The sequence below is a fragment of the Cibotium barometz genome, chromosome 13, assembly GCF_041138505.1.
Source record: "Cibotium barometz isolate CiBa-2024 chromosome 13, ASM4113850v1, whole genome shotgun sequence".
NCBI lineage: Eukaryota > Viridiplantae > Streptophyta > Polypodiopsida > Cyatheales > Cibotiaceae > Cibotium > Cibotium barometz.
Genome location: NC_141058.1, coordinates 52013287 through 52038063, shown reverse-complemented (window position 1 = coordinate 52038063; position 24777 = coordinate 52013287). Strand labels below are relative to the sequence as shown.

The window sequence follows — 24777 nt, the reverse complement described above, 5'->3', positions numbered from 1 at the left end:
GGGACATGATTTTGATATTGGTATTATGGAGACTTATTTAGTCTCGCCCATTTCTTTGGGACATGGATTCTTCACTTATATTGGATTTTTGAGACTGTCTCGTCTCGCCCAATCGATGGGACATGATTATATCTTGAATATATGGCTTGAAGCTTAAAGTTGCGGACAACTTTTAAGAAGTTGGGGAGGATGTCACCAGCCTGGACATTTCCCAGTCTGAAAGGGGTCTGGTGAACTCCAGGATGTTTAAATATTTGGAAAGTACAAGCTTTGGGAATGGGGGATTATCCTAGAATACAAAGGACCACACTCCTAAACTTTAGGAGAGTTGCTATTTTTGGCCCGACTCCGATGGAAATTCTGTTCGCGTCATTACATCTGGAATTGAGCAGATACCAAGAGTTGGCAAAGTGCCTATGACAGAATGTCTACCAGTTAGGATATTCTTAGAGGTAAAGATTATGGAAGGACCCATCTCTTAGATTGGGACATGTGGCAAGAAAGTGGACCAAAGTGAGACAAGTGGCCTGACACTTGTTAGAAAAAGGATCAAAGTGAGACAAGTGGCCTCACACTTGTCACTTCAGCTATTGTGTGGCTCTCCACTTGTCATCGTAGCCTTCTCTTGACATTTTAGCTCATGGGAGGCCCAAATCTATAAATTGGAGCCCTCTCTCTTCATTAATAGAGGCTCTCTTGCTGCACACTAGCCTCTACCACCGTTGAAGGCTACCCTAATGATGGCTACTCTCTTTCTCTCTCTCTTGAAGGCTGCCCATGAAGAATACCGGCTGTTGGGGACTGTTTTGGAGGGTTCTATCGCGAAGAAATATTGAAGGCAAGGGTAATTCAATCATTTATTATGATTTCTAGCCATTGTACTTGTTGTACCAGCATTTGTACTTGTTGTACCTGCTGTACCAGCCATCGTACAGGCTGTACCAGCTTCTGTACTTGCTGTACCTGTTGTACCAACCACCATACCAGCTGTACCAGCCACTGTACCTGCTGTACCAGCCCTTGTACTGGCTGTACCAGCTTTTGTACTTGCTGTACCACGCATTGTACCGGCTGTACCAGCTTTTGTACTTGTTGTACCTGCTGTACCAGCCATCATACCTGCTGTTCCAGCCACTGTACCGACTGTACCAGCCATTGTACCTGCTGTACCGGCTGAATTAAGAGTTGTACTTGCTGTACCCTCTCTATTGCATGAAGACCCGTTGTTTTTGGGGAAGAATCAGTACCCACACGGAGGTAAATGGATTATATTGTTGGCTCGGCATTTCTACAGCCTATGTTCCGGCTTGGTTGCCTCGTGTTGGGTTGTGTTATGGCATTTGTATATGGATAATCCGGCATCTCCCGTGGGGAGAGTAAGGCCCTCAAAGCTTGTACATGATATTATTCTCCTTGGGTAATAAAATACTCCAAGGGGGGGGTCGGCCCATTCCGGCCTCTATGCGGTGTCACACGTACAAGCTCCATTTTCAGCATTTGTGGATGTTTTGTCCAGCTTTATGTTTTATGCAAAGAGATGATGGATATGTGTTAAGGCTGTGGCCATGTTTAAGTGTTTTAATATGCATTGATGGTATCAACAAGTGTGTCAAAGGCCCTAGTCCCGTGGGCACCCGCCGCGAGTTTCACAACCTTTGGCACCTTGGGACAAGCAGAAATCCCCTCACCCTTCAAGCCAGACAAGTGGGCTTTGATGCGGGTTACACTCCCGCCACCCAGTCACTAACAGGCAGAAATTGCATCTCCATTTTTCAGCTCCAGACCCACCATATCTTCCAAGAGAGGTGACGTGTGTCCACACAGCATCACGATTGCGACCCATCTATGGCAAAAGAAACAAAAAAAAACTCCCTGTTGAAAGTTGAAAGTAAAAAAAGCTTCCTGTTGAAAGTTAATCACATTATGCTGCATGCACAGACTCTCTCTCAATTACACAATGCAATTTCTCTCTCAATTTCAATCTCTCTCTCTCTCTCTCTCTCTCTCTCTCTCTCACACACACACACACACACACACAAACACGCACACACACACACACATCTCAATTGAAAATTGAAATTTGAGATGTGTGTGTGTGTGTGCGTGCTTGTGTGTGTGTGTGTGTGTGTGTGTGTGAGAGAGAGAGAGAGAGAAATGAAATGAAATGAAATGTTATATTAACGTCTTCAAAAGGCCATAATGACCTATGAGACCAAAAGTTACATCATGGTGGATCTGATACAATGTCTAGATAAAAAACCCCAGAAAATGAAAAATAAAGATGATACTACTGGCACCTAGAAAATGAAACTGGAACTGGAAGGTACACTATGGAGGTACCTCCATCTCATAATATGTGCCGCATCGGACACTGGCGGATCTCCTCAATATCCTCTGTGGTCAGCACCCTGACTGGGTGTCTCGCATGCCTCGCAAGAATAATCCGAATCTGCCGCTGCAACCTCCGTCTATGCTGGGATGCCCTCCTCCGTAGTCGTGGGCGTCTGGACCACCCAAGCTCAATCGCACGATCAATCAGTGTACCCCTGGTGTGGGCGGTATCCATGTCCTGCTGCTGCTGTGGTCCATCTGGCGCAGTGATGGCGGGACTAAAGAAGTCTGTAATGTGCCTCTGAGTCTGGCTCTCTGTGCGCCTAAGCAGGCTATCTCTATGTCTCCGCAGCTCAAGCAAGAACAATCCCAAACACCTCTGGTCCTGGTACCCCATGACTCTGGAAAGTGGTCCAAAACCCTCTCTGAATAAACAGTGGAAACGACCACGTATCTCATAGTATGCAGTACAATGGCATATATAATGCAGCTCTGTCTCTGGTTCCCCATGGCATACTCGGCATATCCTGGCCTCAGCTGGTATACCTCTATATCGGCCAATCTCAATCTCAAGCTGGTGTGAGGATGTACGAATCTGACCAATAGCACATCGTACTGCATGAGACAAGTGTACATCCATGTAACTGGGTCTGATCACAAAACCATCTACTGTGAGCTGAAGAAAATGCTCTCTGTAGAAAGCCATCTTCGTGCCCAGCTCCTCAGTTGGCTGTATCCATGTCCTCCTAATGTCCAGCTGAACTAAATCCTGACGGATGAGTCTGGTAATCTCTGTCCGTGTAAGAGTGAGAGAGGGTGCCTCCAGAGAATACTGGAAGGGAGGCAATCTGTCCATGCTAAAACCATGTGCCTGGAACCAAGATGTCATCTGTCCATACCAACAAGCCGTGTCTCCCTGTAAAGCCAACTGTCGGGAGGACTCCAGGGCGAGGCGTGCATATCTGTCTGGGGGGAGATCCCACAAGCCATGTATGTAGGAGACTGATCTCGTAAGAGCCTCAATCACCAAAGGGGCAGCCGCCAGCTCTGCTCGAATAATCTCATGAGGTACCACAGCCTTGGCTCTAATAAGCCTAGCAATCATAGATACCAAAGGCCTCTCCATACCTCTCCACCCGCCTGCGCTGTGATGGCCCACTGAAGGTCCCCATATCTGCACTCCATAAAGCATAGCTGATGTCACTAGAGTGTCAAAAAGCCAGAGTTTCGTTCGAGGTTCCTGAAACTGAACCTGCGAACACATCCTCTCCAAACCACCCAGGGCTGCATGTGCTCTAGTCAATCTAGTCTCTGCTGCTCTCCTCATCGAACCTGCGAACACATCCTCTCCAAACCACCCAGGGCTGCATGTGCTCTAGTCAATCTAGTCTCTGCTGCTCTCTCTCTCTCTCTCCTCAGAGAGAGAGAGAGAGAGAGAGTCTTGAGAGAGAGAGAAAGCTAGAGGGGAGAGAGAGAGAGAGAGAGAGAGAGGTAAAACCTGCTAGTTGCAAGGCTGTAGCAAACACGCACGCACGCTCTCTCTCTGTGTGAAACTCGTACGTAAGCTCTCTCTCTCTCAAACGCGTACGCAAGGCTGAAAAAGGCCCAAATTTTGAGCCGTACGTTTTCAAACGGCAAAAATCCCCAATTTTGACATTTAAAAAAAATAAGCATAAAAAACTCGTTTCAAATTTAACGAAACGTTTCGAAACGTTTCGTACTTCAATGGGGATGCGAAACGCGTTTCATTGCTACTATGATCTCAGTAACGGGATAGGGGACCCTTCAGTGGGTAATTCGGGACCCCATGCGGTGTACAGTTCTCATCTCTCCCTCTCTCAAATCTCTTAAAAGTTTGAAATCTTAAAGTGGATTGGTAAACTCGCGAAACTCAGGATACAGGAGACGGTGTGAGCATTTGTGTGAAGGATCCTCCAATACAAATACTTCCGCTCCATGTTACATATTTCACCCACATCAACAAGTTTTCTAACGTCTTGGCAGCTCTCACTGATCTTCTAAAAGGTGTCAAAACTCAGAGGCAACGTATTCACATGACCCCTCGTAGATTACAAGCTTTCAAAGACCTTAAGTATCCGAGGCTCCTTGCTTAGCACTAGCCTCGTGGGATCATCCATTCCAGGTGATTACCGATGAGAGTAACATCGCTATTGGAGCAATCTTGCAGCAGAATGCACATCCGGTCGCTTACATGTCCCGTATTTGATGCATGCCGAAAAGACCTACTTGGTGTCTGTGATCGGGAGCCCCATGAGGTGATACAGGCTCTAAAACATTGGAAGTATTTCCTCTATGGACGCGACTTTGAGACTCGCAGAGATCACCACAACCAACTCTTATCCACAATGCCTACTATAACTATTTGGCCCTCCTAGCTCTATTTCACATGATGCAACCCATGCCCGGACAAAAGACATGGGGATAGAGTCCATAAGGTTTGATTAAGAAAAAGCACCAATTTTCGTCAAAAAGCAAAAAAAAAAAAAGTCAAACAAGGTTAACCACGAGCCAGGGGCACCACTGGCAAGAGGAGCCTCAGCCGGACCAAAAAGCTAAAAGCCGCTTATCCAAAAGCAGCTCCAGGGCCAAAAAGCAAGGCCCTGAAGTTAGAAAAGCAAAAGCTAAATAACTTTGACAAAAGTTGAGTAATATTTTATTATTGAAAGGCAAAAAGAGTGAAGCAAAGAGTAAAAAGGCAAAAGCAAAGCATGGATAAGCTTTTGGCAGCTTTTGGCAAAAAGCAGGTCCCTCTTCAAGTATACAAGAAGCATGAGCCTCTCTTGAGCATCAAGTACCTCTTCATCTTTAAGGTGTTGCCATCTCCGTTGAAGCTTGGAAATCGTCTTCTTAATCATGAACCAAACCATGGAGTTTTTCATCGTCGCCCGTTGATTTAGAGCGCCTTCATCGCCTGTACTGACACGTCATCATCTGTCCATACGACTGTACGGATCCGTACAACCGTACGAAACTATACGGACATGTTCAAGATGGGAACCAAGGTCGTCAATCCGTTATTCATGAGACCGTAGCCATGTCATTAGAAGGGTACCATGACAATCAGCAATATGACAACTTCTCACAGACGAAGAATTCCTTGCTTGGAGAACCAAGAGGGAACAGGACGAAAGAACCTCTTGTTGTCACCACTTCTCTGGCAGACGTCGAAAATGATGTCATGATTGAATACATGTGGAAGGGCTCCATGGAAGGATTGGTATCTTGGTGTTAGTTCCTGGCATGATTTATGAACTCATGGAAGGATGGTAACCCTGGTGAGTGACTTTGGACTCATGGAAGGGTGGTTACCCTGGTGAGTACTTTTTGGTCCTGTGTGGACGGCGCCTGTGAACGGGCTAGTTGGATGTACAAGATGTAAGTTGGGAGATTTCATCCACTACATTTGTGCACCAGCATATGTATGTGAGTTGCACATGCATGGATGACTTGTTTTTGATGCCTGAACATTGCTTGGTATTTTGCCTGTGAATGTCCACTAGCACCGGGGATGCTTGGACAACCCGTGGATACGCGTGTGCACACCTGTTTGGGACTCATGGTTTCCTTATGTGTTTTGCAAGTGGTAAGTGAGTTCACATCAGGGTGGACTATTTTTAATGAACCAAGGCCTAATATGAGAGATGGGCACCCAGGCACTCCCAAAAAGCTCCACGAGTTGCTATTCTGGGTGTGGGAGGGCCAAAGTGGGCAAGCCCTGACTTGTAGAGCACTCAACTGGAAATCGTGGGCTGTTAGGAGCTGTGTGGACAGGAAAAACAGCAAGTTTACTCATATGCATGAGCTACAAGTGGAATACATGCGAAGTACAAGGGTCCCAAGGCTGGCTGGCTGCTATTTCTCTCTACAGGGCAGGTCGACTTCATCTACAAGGGCTGCAAGCTGATCGATTTGGCTCCAGGAGCTTGTGCATGGCTGTTGGGACTGTTTTTGGGCTTCTCTGCTGAGAATAGGGCTTGGACGGAGTGAGCAGAGCCTCTACAGGAGCTGGCCGACTGTTATAAGGGCCATTATTGGCTGATTTTACAGGTTTGCAGGAGGTTTCTCGCGACAAAACTTGAGCAAACATGTCCCTAGACAAGTACCAAGCCTGGGGATGTGATCTGGTGCAACCTGTGGGTGGCCAGTGAGCCAAAACCATGGCTGGTTACTGTTTTGCAGGTTTGGGACAGCACTTTGTTAGAGGGTTGGTGACCGCTCTATCAAAGTATAGGAGTGGTTGGTGATCACTCTACCCTGGTTGGTGACCGAGGGTGTTCTACAAGAGCAGTTAGTGATCGCGCAACCTTGGTTGGTGACCGAGGGTGTTGCAACAAGAGTGGTTGGTGACCGCTCGACCTTGGTTGGTGACCGAGGAGTTGTAGGTAATGTGTTTACTAATGTTTCCACAGTTGGATAAATCTGGTGTCGGCTGGATGAGTGTGTACTCTCCGGGCACCCACATCTTGTACATATAAATACTTTTGTTGGTAATAAAGATACCTCCGGGGGTGAGGAGCGTGGGGGGGGGCGCGGGCCCAACTTCAGCCCCTAGTGCTATGTCATGTGCAAGTTGGTTTATGTTTGTAGGATGTATATGCTCATGTAACGTTTCACAATGATGGTAATCATGTATATGCTAGGAATGGTTGATGTATGTATGCTGTTTTGGTAGTGAATTGGTTCCGTATTCACGTGCCCGTGTGTGACACTTGCTGCTCCATGAAATAGCTCCTGAGCTGACAGTAAAACCATAACCTGATTAGATCTCCTTGTGTTTCTCCTCCCAATCTGAGTCACTCCAGCCTTGGAGTCGGACTCCATCCATCGTTTCCCCTCTAGTGTCATAGAAGAGTCCAAGATCTTTCGTACCCTGCAAATACCGCAAGATCCACAATCATGCGTCCCAATGAGTCTTCAAAGGTGTCCGCATGAATAAGATCAACAGCCCCATGGAAAAAATCAAGTCCAATTTAGTGTTCAGCAACCAAATCAATGAACCAACGACCTTCTGATACAAAGAGGCATCAACCGGCTCACAAGGATCATTCACTGTAAGCTTCGTGTTCAGGTCCATCCGTGACGTGATAGGCTTGCAGTTCTCCATCCCAAAGGCCTCAAGCAACTCATGAACATACCGTTGCTGAGAGACAAAGAACACCCTCTGGATCTGCCAAATCTCCAATCCCAAGAAGAAGTGGAGTAAGCCTAAGTCGGTCATCTCAAACTCCTTTGACGAAACAGCCTTCGTCACTGCTATGTGCTCCACATGACCGCCAGTGAGAATGAGATCATTCACATAAAGGATAATCAACGTGACCAAACCGCATTCTCGAGAGAGATACATGTTAGGATCTACAACTGATCTTTGAAATCCAGTCCGTTAGAAAGAATGAATAAATCTTCTGATTCCAAGCCCTGGGAGCCTGCTTAAGACCATACAAGGCCTTCCGCAACCAATAAACCATCCCCTTTGACCTTGGAACGTCAAAGCCTAGAGGTTGCTCAACATACATCTCCTCCTGCAAGTCACCATTAAGGAACGCGAATTTTACAACGGGCCACCATTGAGAAGAGGCAAGGGCAAGAACGGTCTGAATCGTGGTCACCCTCGCTATCGGTGCAAAGGTATCCTCATAGTCAATGCCAGGCCGCTAAGCATAACCCTTAGCCACAAGTCTAGCTTTGTGCTTGTCCACCGACCCATCAGACATATACTTAGTCTTAGAGACCCACTTGACACCAATGACTGACCGTTTTGATGGCCTCAAAACCAACTCCCATGTTTTATTCTTCTCTATGGCATCCAGCTCCACTTGCATGGCTTTCCTCCAAATGTCCTGAGAAAGAGCTTCCTTCACGGAAGTGGGCTCTTTGCCCCGCATGATACGAGACATCAAAGCATAGTTTACCCGTAAGAGCTCCGCTGCCTTCTCCACCATAACATGCCACTCCTTGAACCAAGCAAAAGCTTGGTCCTTCTGAGAAAGGAAATAAACCCATGTGAATTTGCTACAATCATCAAGCAGTAGCATAAAGTACAAAGAACCTCCCAAGGATGGGGTCTGCATAGGTCCACACAAGTCAGTGTGTACCAACTCCAAAGGTTTCGAAGCCCGCCTAGAAGCCTGCTTCTGAAAAGATTCCCTGTGCTGCTTGCCACGAATGCAAGAACTACAGCGTCCCTGCCTGCTGCCAACATTTGGGAAGCCATCCACCAAACAGTCCCGAAAAGCCCGCCGTCCGCAGCGCATCCACATTCAAGTGGCCAAAACGGAAGTGCCACAAGTCACCGATATGAGTGTCTGTCAAAGAAGAGAGTGTTGAGAGTTTGTAGATATCGTTCTCCACTCCGTCTTTCCATACAACCTGGCCTCTTTCTTTGTCCCGTAGAGCAACAGAATGCTCCTCAAACTCCACCCGGAATCTTAAAAACCTCATGCACTGACAATATGAAAACCAAGTGCAGGGACATAAAGAACACGAGAGGAATGCTTCGCCCCTTTGCCATCGGGAATAATCTCCATCTTGCCCTCACTGTGAATCGGTATAGTGGAATTGTCGCCAATGAATATGCGACCTGACTGCCGTTTGAGATCCTATAAAAACTCTTGGGAAGGAGTCATGTGCCTAGAAGCACCACTATCGAGAATCTACTCCCAAGTATTCCTGGCGGTGAAACCAACTGCCTCCCCGCTCGAACAAGATGAAGCATCTGTGTCCAAAATCTCCAAGTGCACAAAGGCTGGAGTCTTTGCAACTGAAGCTGAAGAATCGGCACTCTTCGCGGTATTCTGCCTAGGACATTTTCTCTAATAGTAGCCTTTCTTGCCACAATCGTTACAGGTCCGCTCGGCCTTCAATTTCTCACGGTCTGAGTTGGGCTTCTTCTCAAAAGACGACTCCAATGAAGACTTCCCTTTGTCTTTATTATTGTTGTTGTTACGGCCTTTCGACCATTGGCTAATCAAGGCCTCAGAACCTCCATCTTGTGGAGGGTTCATAAAACGCTCTTCTTGGTCCAAGACCATAGGCACAAGCTTCTCCCATGTGATGGTGCTGAGTTTGCCACTAGTGATCAAAGAGGAGTAAAATGCTGAGTACTAAGAGGACAAATGAGACAACAACATGATGGCCATGTTCTCTGAAGATCTCCTTCCCAGCCTGGAGAACCTCCTGTTGAAGAGTCTGCAACTTGTTGATGTGCTCCCACATCATCGAAGACTTTGCAAGATTCATCACCCGCATCTACACTTCCAAGGAGATCCGCTTCATGGATGATACCTTGTTATACAGAGAAGCCAAATGCTGTCAAATCCCTCTGGCCAGCGTCATATGTTTTATATGATTAATCACCTATGGTGTGTAATTTAGGAAGATGAAAGAACGCACACGGGCATTGACACAATCCCACAACTGTGTCTGAGCCTCTCGTTCTTTCCAAGAAAAGGGTAAAAGCTCCCCGTCCTCCAACGCCAGCCGTAGAACACCAACCACAATGAAATCAACCAATTCATAAGACTCCAAGACAAACTCCATCATTACCTTCCATATGCCGTAGTTGTTCCCGTCCAACTGTCGATCCACCGGGAATGTGGGGAGAGTAGGGATCTTCACGTGCTTCTCAGTCATCTCAAGCAAGTCTGCTATCTCAAGGGTTCACAAGGTCTTGTGAAGGGAGGGTGGGTGGGAAAAAAAATGAAGAAGAGGTTGCAAATAGTATGCAAGGTGGCTGTCCAACGGTGATGGCCGCCTTCTACCCAATCTCCAAGTCCCAAACAACCCAAGCAATCTCCAATCAGCACCACAAATCAGCAAACCCTCAAGCTCCCAGTGTCTCCAAGCTTCAAGCCACCTGGGGCTCTGATACCATGTCAAAATGCACAACGGAAATGAAAGACAATTGCTGTAGAGAGAAAAACACAGGAGAGAGAGAGAGAGAGAGAGAGAGAGAGAGAGAGAGAGAGAAGCTGTAGAAACTATGCTCTATACACAAGATCCGATACACAATGTACAAAAAGGTGTGGGGAGCAAGGCCAATAAATATGGCCCCACGCTGCTGGTCGGCCAGCCCAAAAAAAAGCCGATAGTAGCCAGAGATGCTCACGACCCACAAATAAATCAGTCGGCCGCCAGAAGAAAGGCAGTCGGCCAGTACTAAGGAAGAAGTCGGGTAGCACCGGTCCAGTCGGCCAGCAGTAGACACAGCCAACAGCCCTCCCACAGCTAGCAAAAAATGAGAAAATGAGGAAAAATGGGGGAACACCGAAAATGGGCGAGCACACCCACAACAGAGACCCTGGTGTGTACTATACAGACAAGAGATGATTGCTAACAAGAGACACCTTGACTACACTTCAAGCTTTAGAGAGCTACTTCTATTGGCCTACTATTAGAAAGGACATTGAACTTTATGATTCAAGAATGTTTGGTTTGTCAGAAGGTCAAGTTTGATCGACAAACTCCAGCAGGATTATTGCACCCATTGAATATTCCATGGGAGAGTAATGCTATGCATTTTATCTTTGGATTGCAAAGTCAGGGAATGATGGTATATGGACCTTTCAGATTACCAAGAAAATCAACCGTCTATGTCATCGGTCATGGACCTTTCAGATCATTGGAGGACATATAATGCCTTCCATGACAGTTTATGGAAACCATGTAGAGGCGCCGCCTATATTGAAGGATCCACTGGGGATGGAAGAGCCAAAACAGATTGAGTTTCATTCTGTGAGAAAAAGAGGAAAGACAGTGGTCAGAAAGTTTCTCTTGGAATTCGAGAATTATTCGCTATTAGATGGGAGATGGATGCCAGAGAAGTACTTCAAAGACTATCCAAATATACTACGAGCATATGAGGAAGTGGTTGCTCTAGATATATTTGAAGTACAGGTCTTTCGACGTCTTGCCCTCACCGCAGTTTTTTTCCTTTGCACTTCACACCCAGTGGTCGACGACTCTGGATGCACGGCACTAGCTGCGATTGGCACCGACTGCGTTCCTTGCGTGCTGGTCCGTTGTGCCGACTATGCATGCTGGTCCGCTAGGCCGCTTTGTCTTGGCTGGCCTGGCTAGGCTGTGTTGGGTATTTCGGAGTTTGTCTGGAGTCTAGTCAAGTGTCCTTGGTGGTGTGAACACCCTCTTATTTACGATCAAAGGATAAGGCCTTGGTGCCTATAAAAGCACATATTTGGGTGGATTCATTATAACAGTGAATATCATTTGAGTTGTGCAAACTCGCTCCCTTGGCTTGAGTATCTCATCTCTCCCTCCCTCTTACTTTCTCTCTTTCTCTTCATCATGTTCAACCATTGCCATGCTTCTCTCCTTGCTTCATCTCTCTTCTACACACTCCACCATGATATTCATTCTCCATAGCTGCATGAGTGATCTCCTGGATGCCAATAGGCTGGTCGCTCAGGCCCGGCTACAAAGCTGGCCGGCCTGGCTGCCATACAGCCTTGCTTGGCTTGCCTTGAGCCAAGGCTTGCATAAAGCATGCCTATATTCGTGTGTAAACACATGTCCGTCGGCTTCGATATGGCAGCGACCTCCCGAGTATACCAGTACACGAATGTTGTGAGCATGTCCCACCACGTCTCCATGCCATCCTCTTTCCACCATCAAAGGGCAAAAGCAAGGACATGGAAAACTTCGTTTGGGATTTTGATTGAAGGTTCAACTAGGCCATAAATCATATCACACTGTGACTAATCGAATTCGACCAGTACTCATGATCAATATTGATCACATTTGACCAGTACCCATGATCAACATTCACAGTAATTTGAAGCCCTTTTACTTTTTGAAAAAATGGAAATAAAAGAAATGAGACCAACCGTCTTGTGCTTCAACAAGTTGTTCAATATCATATCCAATAAAGGCAGGGGAATCTTTTCACTTTCTTCTAGGACAGCTGCCATTATTGTCTGCATTGCTGCAACCACTGAGGGAGGATGCCTATCACTGCCCATCACACAGACAAAGCAAGCCTGGTATAAGAGCTGAGGAAATGAGCAAGAACAATGCTGCAGGGAAAAATGAAGAAAAACACACAAGACCTGATTTTAAAATCCAACTTTCAATGTAACTGGCATGTCTATCCACAATATCAAACTGAGGTCAATTGCTCAAACAAGAAAATAATGTGCTTGTAGTATCTCCAGCAATACAGTATTGATTCATGGCTGAAATACTTCTTTAAGCTTTTTATCCTACCTTAATGATTAATCAAAACGACTCTCATATTTGCTCTATTTTTCTCTTTTTCATTCCACAAATTGAACTTAAAATTCGTAGCATATGGTGTTCAATACTCATGGTGTGATCTTTCTTTTGTTTGGGGAGAGGTGGGGGGAAGGGGAGAAATGGTTTAGTCACACTTGAGTGGCAACAGTATCCCCTCAATAGTCTTCGCTTGGGTGAATGTCCTCTTGATTCTGAAATTGTTCCCCTCTACCTTCACCATTATTAGTTGTGTGGTAGGTCACTGCATAATGTTACACTTCCCCATGAATAATCTGTCTACTCACCTTGAATAAGGAATCAACATGTAAACAAGGCCTGAGAGGTCTCTTTAACCACAGCTAGGCTTCCTATTGTCAGCTCTCCGTCTTAGTTTGAGTTTACATCATATGATAATGATTGGCCAACCAAAATATGCATTTAAGAAGTCCCCAAAAAACAAATATACAATGCACTTAGAGCAGCATCAAAGACAATAAAAATGTACCTTACAACTGAGAAGAAGATGTGGAACATCTCCAAGATAAGATCATCACAACCCACATCCAACATTACCACGCAAATTCTGAGATTTGCCATTATCTCTAGAATAGTGGTCCTCCTTGCAAAAGACGAGCTCGAGGTTTCGTTCAGCCCTTCAAAGGCTGAAACAACCTGCCGGAAAATCTCCTGCATAACATTCACATTACCCCTAAGTTGAACAATCCAAAACTTAAGACATCAAACAACATGATGGTCCTCTTACAAAGAAGAGAATAATATTGCGCACCTCTCTCTCTCTCTCTCTCTCTCTCTCTCTCTCTTTTCTTCCGATGACCGGAAGAACACAATTGTATTATTTCTTTTGTCTCATAGGCCGACTTTGGCCTCTCGTAGACATTAATATATCTTTCTTTCTTCTTTCTTTCTCTCTACATTCACATTACCTCTAAGTTGAACAATCCAAAACTTAAGACATCGAACAACATGATGGTCCTCTTACAAAGAAGAGAGTAATATTGCACACCACTAGGGTCTCATTGACCCTAGTAGTCTTTTGAAGACGTTAATAAAAGTCTCTCTCTCTCTCTCTCTCTCTCTCTCTCTCTCTCTCTCTCTCTCCACGCCCGAGATTGACGGTCGGAACCTATGTACCAAGCTGGGACTAAAGGAGGATGAGCCGCTCCCATTCACTAGAAGGAGGACAACCCCAAAGGACTCCACCAAAGGCAAGGCCTTAGTGCTACAGTTCCCGGACGAGGAGAGTAAGATGAGCTTTATGAGAAGACGTGCTATCTTGAGGAGCTTGCCAGGGGACCCCATCTACTTCGATGATGACCTCACATGGATGCAGCTGGGGCACAGAAGATTATGCATGCCGAAGATCAAGGCGGCACGCAAAGAAGGGAAGAAGGCACATTATAGGGATGGTCACATCTACATTGATGGGAAGAGGGTCGAATAGTGTTGGGGTAAAGGCGTTATGCCCACCCTTATAGTGTGTACAAGCCCATAAGTTATAGTACATAGTACATTTAGTACTTTTAATGTACTAAGTGCACTATGTGTACTAGTGCAATATACATGTGTGATAGGGGAGTTACACACTCATGCCTTATGAGTTGACTTATCCCCACAACTCTCTCTCTCTCTCTCTCCCTTGTTCTCTCTGTGTATGTCTCCCACACATGAATTAACCTAACCCTAATTCTTGATTCTCCCACACAACTGGTATCAGAGCCATCAACTGGAGCACACAGTAGCACACAGTCGAGCCAGCAATCGTGAAGGCAAGCTTGTAGCGAAGACCAGGCGCAGAGGCTGTGGTGGCAAAATTTGGAACGAGTAAGAAGCTCAGGCTGCCTACTGGGAGCGTTCGTAGAAGGCTGCGTACAAGAACCAGGCAGCGTACCTAGGCGAATGCACGAGCGAGTAAGAAGCTCAGGCTGCCTACTGTGAGCGTTCGTAGAAGGCTGCGTACAAGAAAGCTCTCACACAACTCGAGCCACTGAAGCGAAAGCAGCGCCAGGCGTGAGCGAAGAAGCGTTGAGTGAAGGCGAGAAGCGTTGAGCGAAGGCGTAATCACTGGCCCTTCAGCGTGAGAAGCGAGCGCTAGGCGAGCGAAGCGCACAGCAGCCAGGCGAACGTGAGCAGCTTGCATCAGGGTCGCAGCAGCCAAGCGAACCACAAGGCAGCAGCTCCGCAGGCAGGTGGGCGAAAGGAGAATGTGGTGGGCAGCCACTTTTGCGCTGAACTACAGCAGCCAGGGCAAGCGTGGCAGAGCTACCCGTAGCAAATCACAAGAGCAGCAGTCCTGAAGCCCGTGCCTTCTTAGGCATCGTTCCCAACAAGGAGCTCCCACCTGCACAGAACAGCAGCAGCATCATCATCCCTTTTCCTGCAACAACAAAACCCGCCTACAAATTAGAGAAAAATCAAAAAATTACAAGGTATTTTCCTCAATTTTTTTTTGGGATTTGCAATTGAGCAAGTACAATCAACAATTGAGCAGATACAGGTGTCGAATTGCTCAATTTTGAGCAAAATTGGCAAAATTGGGTGACATTGGTCACAATCAGGATCAATTTGCAGGACATTGGTCACAATCAGGATCAATTTGTAGGAAATTGGATGTCGAAATTTGGGGCTTTTGATGTAATTGTGCAATTAAGCACTCATACATGCTGTATGATGTGAAAAATCGCACATTTGGCAGCAAATTGCAGTGCAAATCAAGGGGCTTTTGTGCCGATTGGATTGATTTGCATGCAGGCGATCGCATTTGATGCTGTGGATAATGTGTTGATGCCTTACAAGCACTCAATGTGCCTGTAAATCAAGGGGCTTTCATTATTTGGATGTATATGTGGCCAGGGGGAAGCATCGTGAACACTCTGGATGCCTTCATGTGCGTCAATGTACCATGTATGATCAGCAATTGATCTTAAATCAAGGGGCTTTTCAAGTTCGTATGCTTGTTGAGCTTGGCAAAGCAGCAGAGGCAAGACATTTATGCCTTGAATCCTCAAAAATCAGCTTGCAGTCAAGGGGCTTTTGCCCAATTTCTGTTCGGGACTGTTATATGCAGTGTACAGGACTGTAAAAGTCTGATTTTCACTCATTTGGACAGCCAGGAGAGCATTTATTGCTATTGTACCTGCTGGTACAGATTTGGCACAGCTTTGTGCAAGTTTTGGCATGGCTGTACACTGTTTTGAGTGACCAAAAGGCTCAATTTCAGTTGCTGTACTTGCCGGTACAGGTTTGGCACATCATTGGTCAGCACTTGGTACTGCTGTACAATACTTTGGAAGGGCAACAGATCACATTTAAGGTGCTGTCCAAAATCTGCAGCAACCAGATTTTGGTGATTTCATCACATAAAGTGGGAGAAAAGTTGCATTCTTGCTTCCGCAGTGGGAGATAAAGCTTGGGAGAAAAACTGTGAGCACTTTGTGTGCTTTTGGTGCAGTGATTGCACATTTTGCAGGGAGTCAGGCATTGACAGGTTGCATATTGCTATGGCAACCACAGGTGAGAGCTCTTCATTGCTTCACATCAAGAAGCTTGAAGGCTCGCATAATTATGATATTTGGCAAACCCAGTGCTACAATGTGTTGCTCCAGAAAAAGCAGCACAAGCCTATCAAAGAAAGGGGTGTGATGCCCGCTTCTCTTACTGCTAAAGAGTGGGAAAATATGGATGAGCTGGCAAGATCTACTATCATGTTGTCTGTGTCAGACTCATTACTTTTCAGCATTCGTGAAGAGAAGACAGCTTGGGGAATGTGGCAGAGATTGCAGGACTTGTATGCCCAACAAAGTGCCTCAAGCAAAGTGTATTGGTTGAAGAAACTCAAAGGTCTTCAGATGAAGGAAGGGGCGTCTATGACAACCCATCTAAATGAGTTTAATGGTATTGTCAGCCAGGTCATTAATCAAAAGTTGACAATGGACGATGAGTTCAAAGCCACTTTTCTGTTATGCACTTTGCCAGAGAGTTGGGACACATTCAGGACAGCCACTAGCAATTCGCATGCTATGCTGTCATATGCAGATGTTGAGGGTGCTCTTCTTCAAGAAGAGATGAACAGGAAAAACAACTCTGTTGGAAAGTCTAATGCAATGAATGCACGTGGGAGATCCCAGCAAAGGGGAAAAAGCCAACAACGGGGAAGGAGCAAGTCTCGCTCCAAAAAGGATTTAGAATGCCATTATTGTGGCAAGAAGGGACACATTAAAAAGCAATGCTACAAATGGAAAAATGATCAAAAAGAAAAGAAAAAAGGCAAAGACAAAGACAAAGATGAAGCCAAAGATGTAAAGCCAAAGGGCAAAAGTGGAGTCAAGATTGAAGAAATCAATGTGTCACATGCAGGTGGCAGTGAGGATGAGGTCCTATTTACGTCTTCACTTGATGCCCATTCACTTCTTACAGGTGGTCATGGTATGCACTCATGGATCATTGATTCAGGTGCCTCCTTTCATGTCACATGTTGCAGAGACTTGTTTGTCAGGTATACTGCTGGCAATGAAGGAGTGGTTTATTTGGGTGATAACCATGCATGCAAGATTCTTGGCAGAGGTGATGTGAGGCTTGTGTTTTCAGATGGCTCACAGCTTATGCTCCATGATGTCAGGCATGTGCCTGAGATCAAGAAGAACCTGCTTTCTACTGGACAGCTTGATGATGTTGATTATGTTACCACATTTGGTAGTGGAAAGTGGAAAATTAGTAAGGGCTCACTGGTTGTTGCCAGAGGCTCTAAGGTGGACACTCTTTACTTCATGCATGCAGGTGTTTGTCACCATGCTAATGTAAATGCAACTGAGCTGCCGGAAATCTCTATGTGGCATAGCCGGTTGGGACACATGAGTGTCAAAGGAATGGAGCAATTGTCTCGTTTGGGTTACTTGCCTTCTCTAAAGTTTTCAAGTTTTCAGTTTTGTGAGCATTGTATATATGGTAGGCAACTACAGTGCCCCCACAAGAAAGCTCTTGGACAGAAAGATGCTCAGTTAGAGCTTGTGCACACAGATGTATGTGAGATGCCTCAGCTTTCTTTGGGAGGGGCAAAATACTTTGTGTCTTTTATAGATGATGCCACACGCAAGGTGTGGGTTTATCCTCTTCGTTTGAAGAGTGATACATTCTCAGTGTTTGAGAAGTTTGTTGCTCTTGTTGAGAATCAAACTGGCAAAACACTGAAAGCTTTGCGTTCCGACAATGGTGGAGAGTACATGTCCAGACAGTTTCAGGACTTTTGTGATGCTAAAGGCATCAAGAGGGAGCTCTCTACTCCTTATGATCCTCCACAAAACGGGACAGCAGAGAGGATGAACAGGACCATTCAGGAGAAGGTCTGTTCTATGTTGTCACATGCTGCATTACCTCATGGTTTTTGGGCTGAAGCTGTTATGACAGCCGTTCACCTTATAAACAGATCACCTAACACGAGGCTTGGTGGGAAAGTGCAAGAGGAAGTATGGACAGGGAAGCCTCCGTCATACAAGCACTTGAGAGTGTTTGGTTGCGTTGCGTACGTGCACATATGCAGGGAAATGCGCACCAAACTTGATCCTAAGTCTCACAAATGCATATTCCTAGGATATGGTGACAGAGGTGAAATGGGGTATAGACTTTGGGATCCCGTGAATAGAAAGATTATACGCAGCAATGATGTCATTTTTGATAAAACATGCATGTATAAGGAGCCTGCAAGGCAACAGGAGCCTGGCAGAGTCATCTTTGATAATGATGGACATCATGGACAACAACAAAGGGCTATAAATCAGCCATTACAGCAGGAAAACCAGCCCTTAAATGGTGCTGAAAATGGTCCAAATGGACAGCCAGAGATGGCAGAAGATATCCCTATGGATATACCACAGTTAGAAGAAATACCGGGCATGATATTTCAGCCTTATGGCATGGAACAGGAGCCACCAATGGGTGATATGCAGGCTGGACAGCAACCTGCAAATGATGGTCATTGGGTACGGAGGTCCACAAGACCCTCCAGAGCCCCTGACAGGTTTGTTCTAGGGGTTGACTACTTGATGCTCACTGACTGTGGGGAGCCCTCATGTTATAAGGAGGCTTTACAGAGGGCAGACAAAGCTCTATGGGAGCGTGCCATGAAGTCAGAGATGGATTCTCTGCATAAAAATGGAACTTGGAAGTTGGTGCATTTGCCTGCAGGCAAGAAGGTTTTGCCATGCACGTGGGTTTACAGGCTAGATGCAAAGCCAAGATACAAAGCCAGGTTAGTGGCTAAGGGCTTCAAGCAGGAATATGGTGTGGACTTTGATGAGATCTTCTCTCCAGTGGTCAAAATGACCACACTTAGAGCTGTGTTAGCTTTGGTTGCGCATGATGATCTGGACTTGATTCAGATGGATGTGAAGACTGCTTTTCTTCACGGTGATCTCCATGAGGAGATATATATGCAGCAGCCAGAGGGTTATGCAGTGAGTGGAAAGGAGAAGCTTGTATGCAAGCTGAAAAAGAGTCTTTATGGGCTCAAACAGGCACCAAGGGAATGGTATCATAAATTTGATACATTCATGAAATCCCAGAAATTCAGGAGAAGTGACATAGATCACTGCTTATACACCAAGAAAGCTTTGGATGGCAGTCTATTGATCCTCATCTTGTATGTTGATGATATGTTGATTGCCGGGAAATCTCGTAAGGAGATGGATACCTTGAAGCAGAGGCTGCATCAAACCTTTGATATGAAGGATTTGGGTGATACAAATCACATCTTGGGTATGCGGATACTTCGGGACAGAAATCAGCATGTGTTGTATTTGTCTCAGAAGGAATACATTGGCAAAGTCTTGGAGAGGTTCAATATGGACGGGGGGAAGAAGACTAGTACTCCTTTGCCTCCATATGTGAAACTCAGTGCTATTTACAGCCCACAGTCAGATAGAGACAGGGCTGATATGGCCAAGATTCCGTATGCTTCAGCTTGTGGCAGTCTCATGTATGCCATGGTTGCTACTAGGCCGGACATTGCATTTGCAGTGGGAGTGGTTTCTAGATACATGGCCAACCCTGGCAAGAAGCATTGGGAAGCAGTGAAAGGTGTCATGAGATACCTGAAGGGCACACAGGATATGTGCATATGTTTTGGCAAACAGGATGCATTAGTGCATGGTTACACGGATTCGGATTATGCCGGTCATCCAGATAACCGAAAGTCTACTACCGGTTATGTATTTACATTCACAGGAGGTGCTGTGTCATGGATATCCAGGATGCAGAAGTGCACAGTCTTATCTACTACAGAGGCCGAGTATATTGCAGCCACAGAGGCTTGCAAGGAGGCATTATGGCTATCTCGGTTAGTGGTTGATTTGGGTTATACAGGGGATATTCCATTGTTGCATTGTGACAGTCAGAGTGCCATCCAGTTGGCAAAGAACCCTGTCTTTCATGCAAAGACGAAGCATGTGGATGTGAAGTATCACTTCATCAGAGAGGTGATAGAGAACAAGCAAATTCAGCTTGTTAAGATTCATACGGATGACAACCCGGCTGATCTGTTGACAAAGAGTTTGCCTCCGGAGCGGTTTGCTCATTGCAAACACTTGATGGGCATTGGATGAGGCCAGTTTCAGCCTTGATATGGCCTTGTATATTATCATGTACATGCTGATTTTTCTTTTCCTTTACTTAAGGACACTTTGCCTTCAAGTGGGAGGTTGTTGGGGTAAAGGCGTTATGCCCACCCTTATAGTGTGTACAAGCCCATAAGTTATAGTACATAGTACACTTAGTACTTTTAATGTACTAAGTGCACTATGTGTACTAGTGCAATATACATGTGTGATAGGGGAGTTACACACTCATGCCTTATGAGTTGACTTATCCCCACAACTCTCTCTCTCTCTCTCCCCCTTGTTCTCTCTGTGTATGTCTCCCACACATGAATTAACCTAACCCTAATTCTTGATTCTCCCACACAGAATAGCGCCATCTGGCCTATGAGGCACGGAGGAAACAACATGAAGACAAAGAGATACACATAGAAGTCTGGAACTATAATGGAGCCCTATGGACACATCCAGGGAGACTTGAGGAGGTGATGGAGGACCGGGATATCATCTTGATGACAGAGACACATGAGAGCCCGGAGAGGGGCTTACCACGGGTTGAGGGTTGTCAGTGGGAGTCAGCTCACCGACAGAGGATGAGACAGGCCACCTCCCGAGGTTCAAGAGGTATTGCAGTGCTTTTCAGACATGGGTTACATGAGCATGTTCGAGTCGTAGCACGAGACTCGGAGGCGAGATACATGTGGATTAGCTTACGCCTCTCGGAGACCAGATGGATTTATATCGCCCTTTGCTACTTTCCTCCGAAGGGGTCGCGGTTTGCCACCACCGAGGAGCCGGGTGGAGGAGAGGCTAGTGAGTCTCCATACTCTGTCTTATCTGAGGAGATCTTACACTATTCGACACTGAGAGAAGTCTTCTTGATGGGGGACTTCAATGCACGGACTCAGACCAGACAGTGCGAGATCTATGACTTTGAGGATCCCTTGAGACTAGAGCCGCTAGCTACAGAGGATACAGGGACCACTCGGATCTCCACTGACGGAGGAGCTGACAGCACTGGATATGGGCAACATTTGCTGGAGCTTGGGGCCCGACACCATCTTGTTATTTATAACGGGATGACTCAGTGGCCAGATTCAGGTGGGTTGACTTGCTTTCCAGTGGGGGGTGGCAGCAGTACAGGGAACTATGTGATGGGATCCCGGGAGGCAGCAGATATGGTGTCTCACTTTACCGTACCACCATGCCCCCATTGGGGCGGATCATACATATCTATCCCTCACTTTTAGGAGCTTACTGGAGACCCACCCATCATACAACCACCACGCACTATTTTCCACTTCACTCAGGACCTAGCCGATGTGTATGACTATCATGTTCACGTTCAGCTGTTTGCCTTAGACCCATCGGCACCCATGGCTATGCTCACCTCCCAGCTCTCACATGTACTGCACTCCGCAGACGCGAGGAGTTTCCCATACCACATACAGACAGGACAGCCACCTACATCTGGGAGCATGCCCTAGAACCGATGGTATGATGATGAGTGCAGAAACCTTTACCGCAGTCTCCGAGTGCAAAGGGCTCGCGGGGAGATCACCCAGAGACAGGCAGGCAGGAGGATGCATACTCTCACCCGCCGTAAGCGGCGAGCTTATGAGGAGGCTCAATACTGGGACACATATCACATGCTCATGAGTAGAGATGCTGCTGCTGCTTGGAGGAGACTCAAAGAGCCCCGTCCTCCCACACCTATTACCGATCCTCAGACCTGGCAAACATATGCAGAGAGACTCTATGATGTGCCTGCACAGCCCCCTATACCACAGCCCACAGAGCCATGCCCCACAGTCTCCACCTTCTTCACCCCACCTATGGTTAGGAGGGCCATATGCCGACTCCAACATGGACGGGCGGCAGATCATACAGGATTACAAGGAGAGCATCTCATCTATGCTATTGATACATTGGCACCATTTCTTGCTCATCTCTTCAACAGAGCTCTGTCAGAGGGGTTTCCAGCTGAGTGGACGATGCACACTATTGTGCCGATCCATAAAGCAGGAGATGTACTAGACCCCGAGAACTACAGGACCATCATGATTGGCCATATATTGGCCAAACTATACGGGGCAGTTTTGGAGGCAGAGCTGAGCACTCATGCAGAGGACGGGGGATTGAGAGCAGCAGGCCAGCAGGCTTCCGACAGACATTTGGAGATTTGGATCCTCAAATTACTCCAAACCTCAAGAATAGTCATGAAATCATATTTCAATGGGCTCATATTCACGATGTTATGTCCATGTTGCAGGTAAAGATTGGATTATTCTGGTGCATGTATCACTTGCAAATCAAGCAAATGGATAACCCATGCTGTCTTGCAGGACATCGTAGGCGTGAAGGAACAAGTTCTTGGAAGCTCCGAATTAGAAGTCATTGAGCCTGAGCAGATCCTTCTTCATCGTTGAAAGCATGGTTCCGGTCGAAGACTCTGTTCGACCATCGACCACATTTTTACATTGAGGTGCCTGATTGATCAGGCCAAGGCACGGAGGCAACGGCTCTATTGTTGCTTTGTGGATTTCCGCAAGACATTTGATACTGTGCCCAGAGAGCGCCTCTTTCGGCGACTACAGACACTAGGCATACCCTCAGACATGATGTGGGGCATATACAGGCTATATGAGCACGTCTTTGGGAGAGTGCGATGCCCAGGAAGCTTGTCCGACACAGTTGCTAGCACCATTGGTGTGAAGCAGGGGTGCCCGCTCTCCCCCACGCTCTTTGGGCTCTATATTGATGAGGTGGTCGACTACATCACACAGGGAGGAGGCTCTGGGGTTGAGCTATCAGGTATTATTGTCCATGTTATGCTTTCTGCTGATGACATCGTCTTGGTATCCGACACGCAAGTTGGGCTTCAAAGACACCTTGTGGCTCTTGATGACTTCTGCGCACAGCAGGGTCTCGCAGTGAACCTTGGGAAAACCAAGGTTATGATCTTCCACACCTCACCTGCAGTCAGGAGCCACACTACTCTCACATTAGCAGGAGGGCGGGTCGAGGTGGTGAGCTCTTATGTTTACCTTGGCATCACATTTACTAGCTCAGCGGGACGCTTCTCCATGGCTCACGCAATCCGAGACAGAGTGACCCGAGGGCATGCAGCTCTTGCAGGCCCTGAGCGTCAGTGTCATCAGGCACATTTTCAGGAACCCCTCACGAAGGGGTGGCTCTTTGATACATTAGTGACACCAGCCTTGATGTATGCAGCAGCGGTTTGGGCACCAGGGCTTGCAGCCTCCACATGGGTACAGCTGGAGAGACCACAGATCTTGATGCTCTCGAGGATGATACGCAACAAACCATCCGCCCCGCACGACATTGTTCGAGCTGAGTTTGCTGCACCACCTATGGCAGTGGAGGCATTGTTCCAGACGATCTCCTTTATATACAGGATGAGGGAGATGCCCACGGAGAGATTATCCCGCCGAGCTTTTGAGGCATCCAGACAGCTGGCCGAGGCTGGACACACTGGATCTTGGTATGCACAGATGCTACAGTGGTTCTCACATCATGGGATAGACATTGAGCGGTTGCCACCTTTTCAGTATGATCAGTCTGCTCCACGGGGTTACCTCTCTCTCAATGAGAGGAACAGAGTGATGAGATAGGACATATGGCAGCGCTACATACAAGAGACATGGACAGCACCAGAGAGCCCACTACCACCCAAGATGCTGTATTACAGAGACCACTTTATGAGCATCTCAGGGGATGGATTTATACAGCGACCGCAGTATATGGATGTATACATGCCACACAGCTCTCGCGTTGCTATTGGACAGCTACGAGTCTCATCACATCAGCTAGAGATAGAGGCAGGGAGAGCGGCACGGGTTCAAGAGCCGAGCAGATATGCAGATTGTGCCGCGAGGAGGTGGAGACTGAGGATCACTTTGTATGTAGATGTAGAGCCCACCAGGGGGCCAGAGATAGATATGCAGGATTGTTTGAGGAGCACTCCTCACTACATCAGTTGATGGAGGCCTCGGACCATTGGCAAACTACTACTAGAGCTTCATAGTTCTCGAGAGAGACTCCTCCAGACACCCGCTCCCACTAGGGGTGGGAGACAGTCCCAGCTCACAGATTTCTTCCAAAGAGCCTTTGCTTGCCTTTGCTTGAGCCTTGCATGATGCATCCTATATAATAGCCCCTCCCCCAACCCCATCCTCAGAAGTGCTCATTGCTCAACCCTCCCCTCATGAGTGTTGGGGTAAAGGCATTATGCCCACCCTTATAGTGTGTACAAGCCCATAAGTTATAGTACATAGTACACTTAGTACTTTTAATGTACTAAGTGCACTATGTGTACTAGTGCAATATACATGTGTGATAGGGGAGTCACACACTCATGCCTCATGAGTTGACTTATCCCCACAACTCTCTCTCTCTCTCTCTCCCTTGTGCTTCTCTGTGTATGTCTCCCATGAATGAACTCTAACCCTAATTCTGTTTTCTCCCCATCAACTGGTATCAGAGCTTAGTGGTCCCTCCCTCTTCTCCTTGATGATTTCTGTCCAAAGTCTGTTCTGGTCGTATTCAGCCCCATCAACTGCTGGTCGCCTAC

General features: G+C 46.7%; 1 protein-coding gene across 5 annotated transcripts in view; it reads right to left on the bottom strand.

The window, feature by feature from the left end:
* Positions 1 to 24777, bottom strand: part of LOC147632814 (sister chromatid cohesion protein PDS5 homolog A-like) — a 179460-nt gene that overhangs the window by 116792 nt on the left and 37891 nt on the right. For all 5 annotated transcript variants that reach the window (XR_015267237.1, XM_086807698.1, XM_086807695.1 and 2 more), the window contains exons 4-5: positions 13085 to 13266; positions 12192 to 12318 (exon numbers count right to left, since the gene is read on the bottom strand). Coding sequence is in view for 4 of the 5 variants with exons in the window: in XM_086807698.1 (XP_086663824.1) it covers positions 12192 to 12318; positions 13085 to 13266 (309 nt within the window). In the remaining variant the exon portion in view is untranslated. The remainder of the gene's footprint in view (positions 1 to 12191; positions 12319 to 13084; positions 13267 to 24777) is intronic.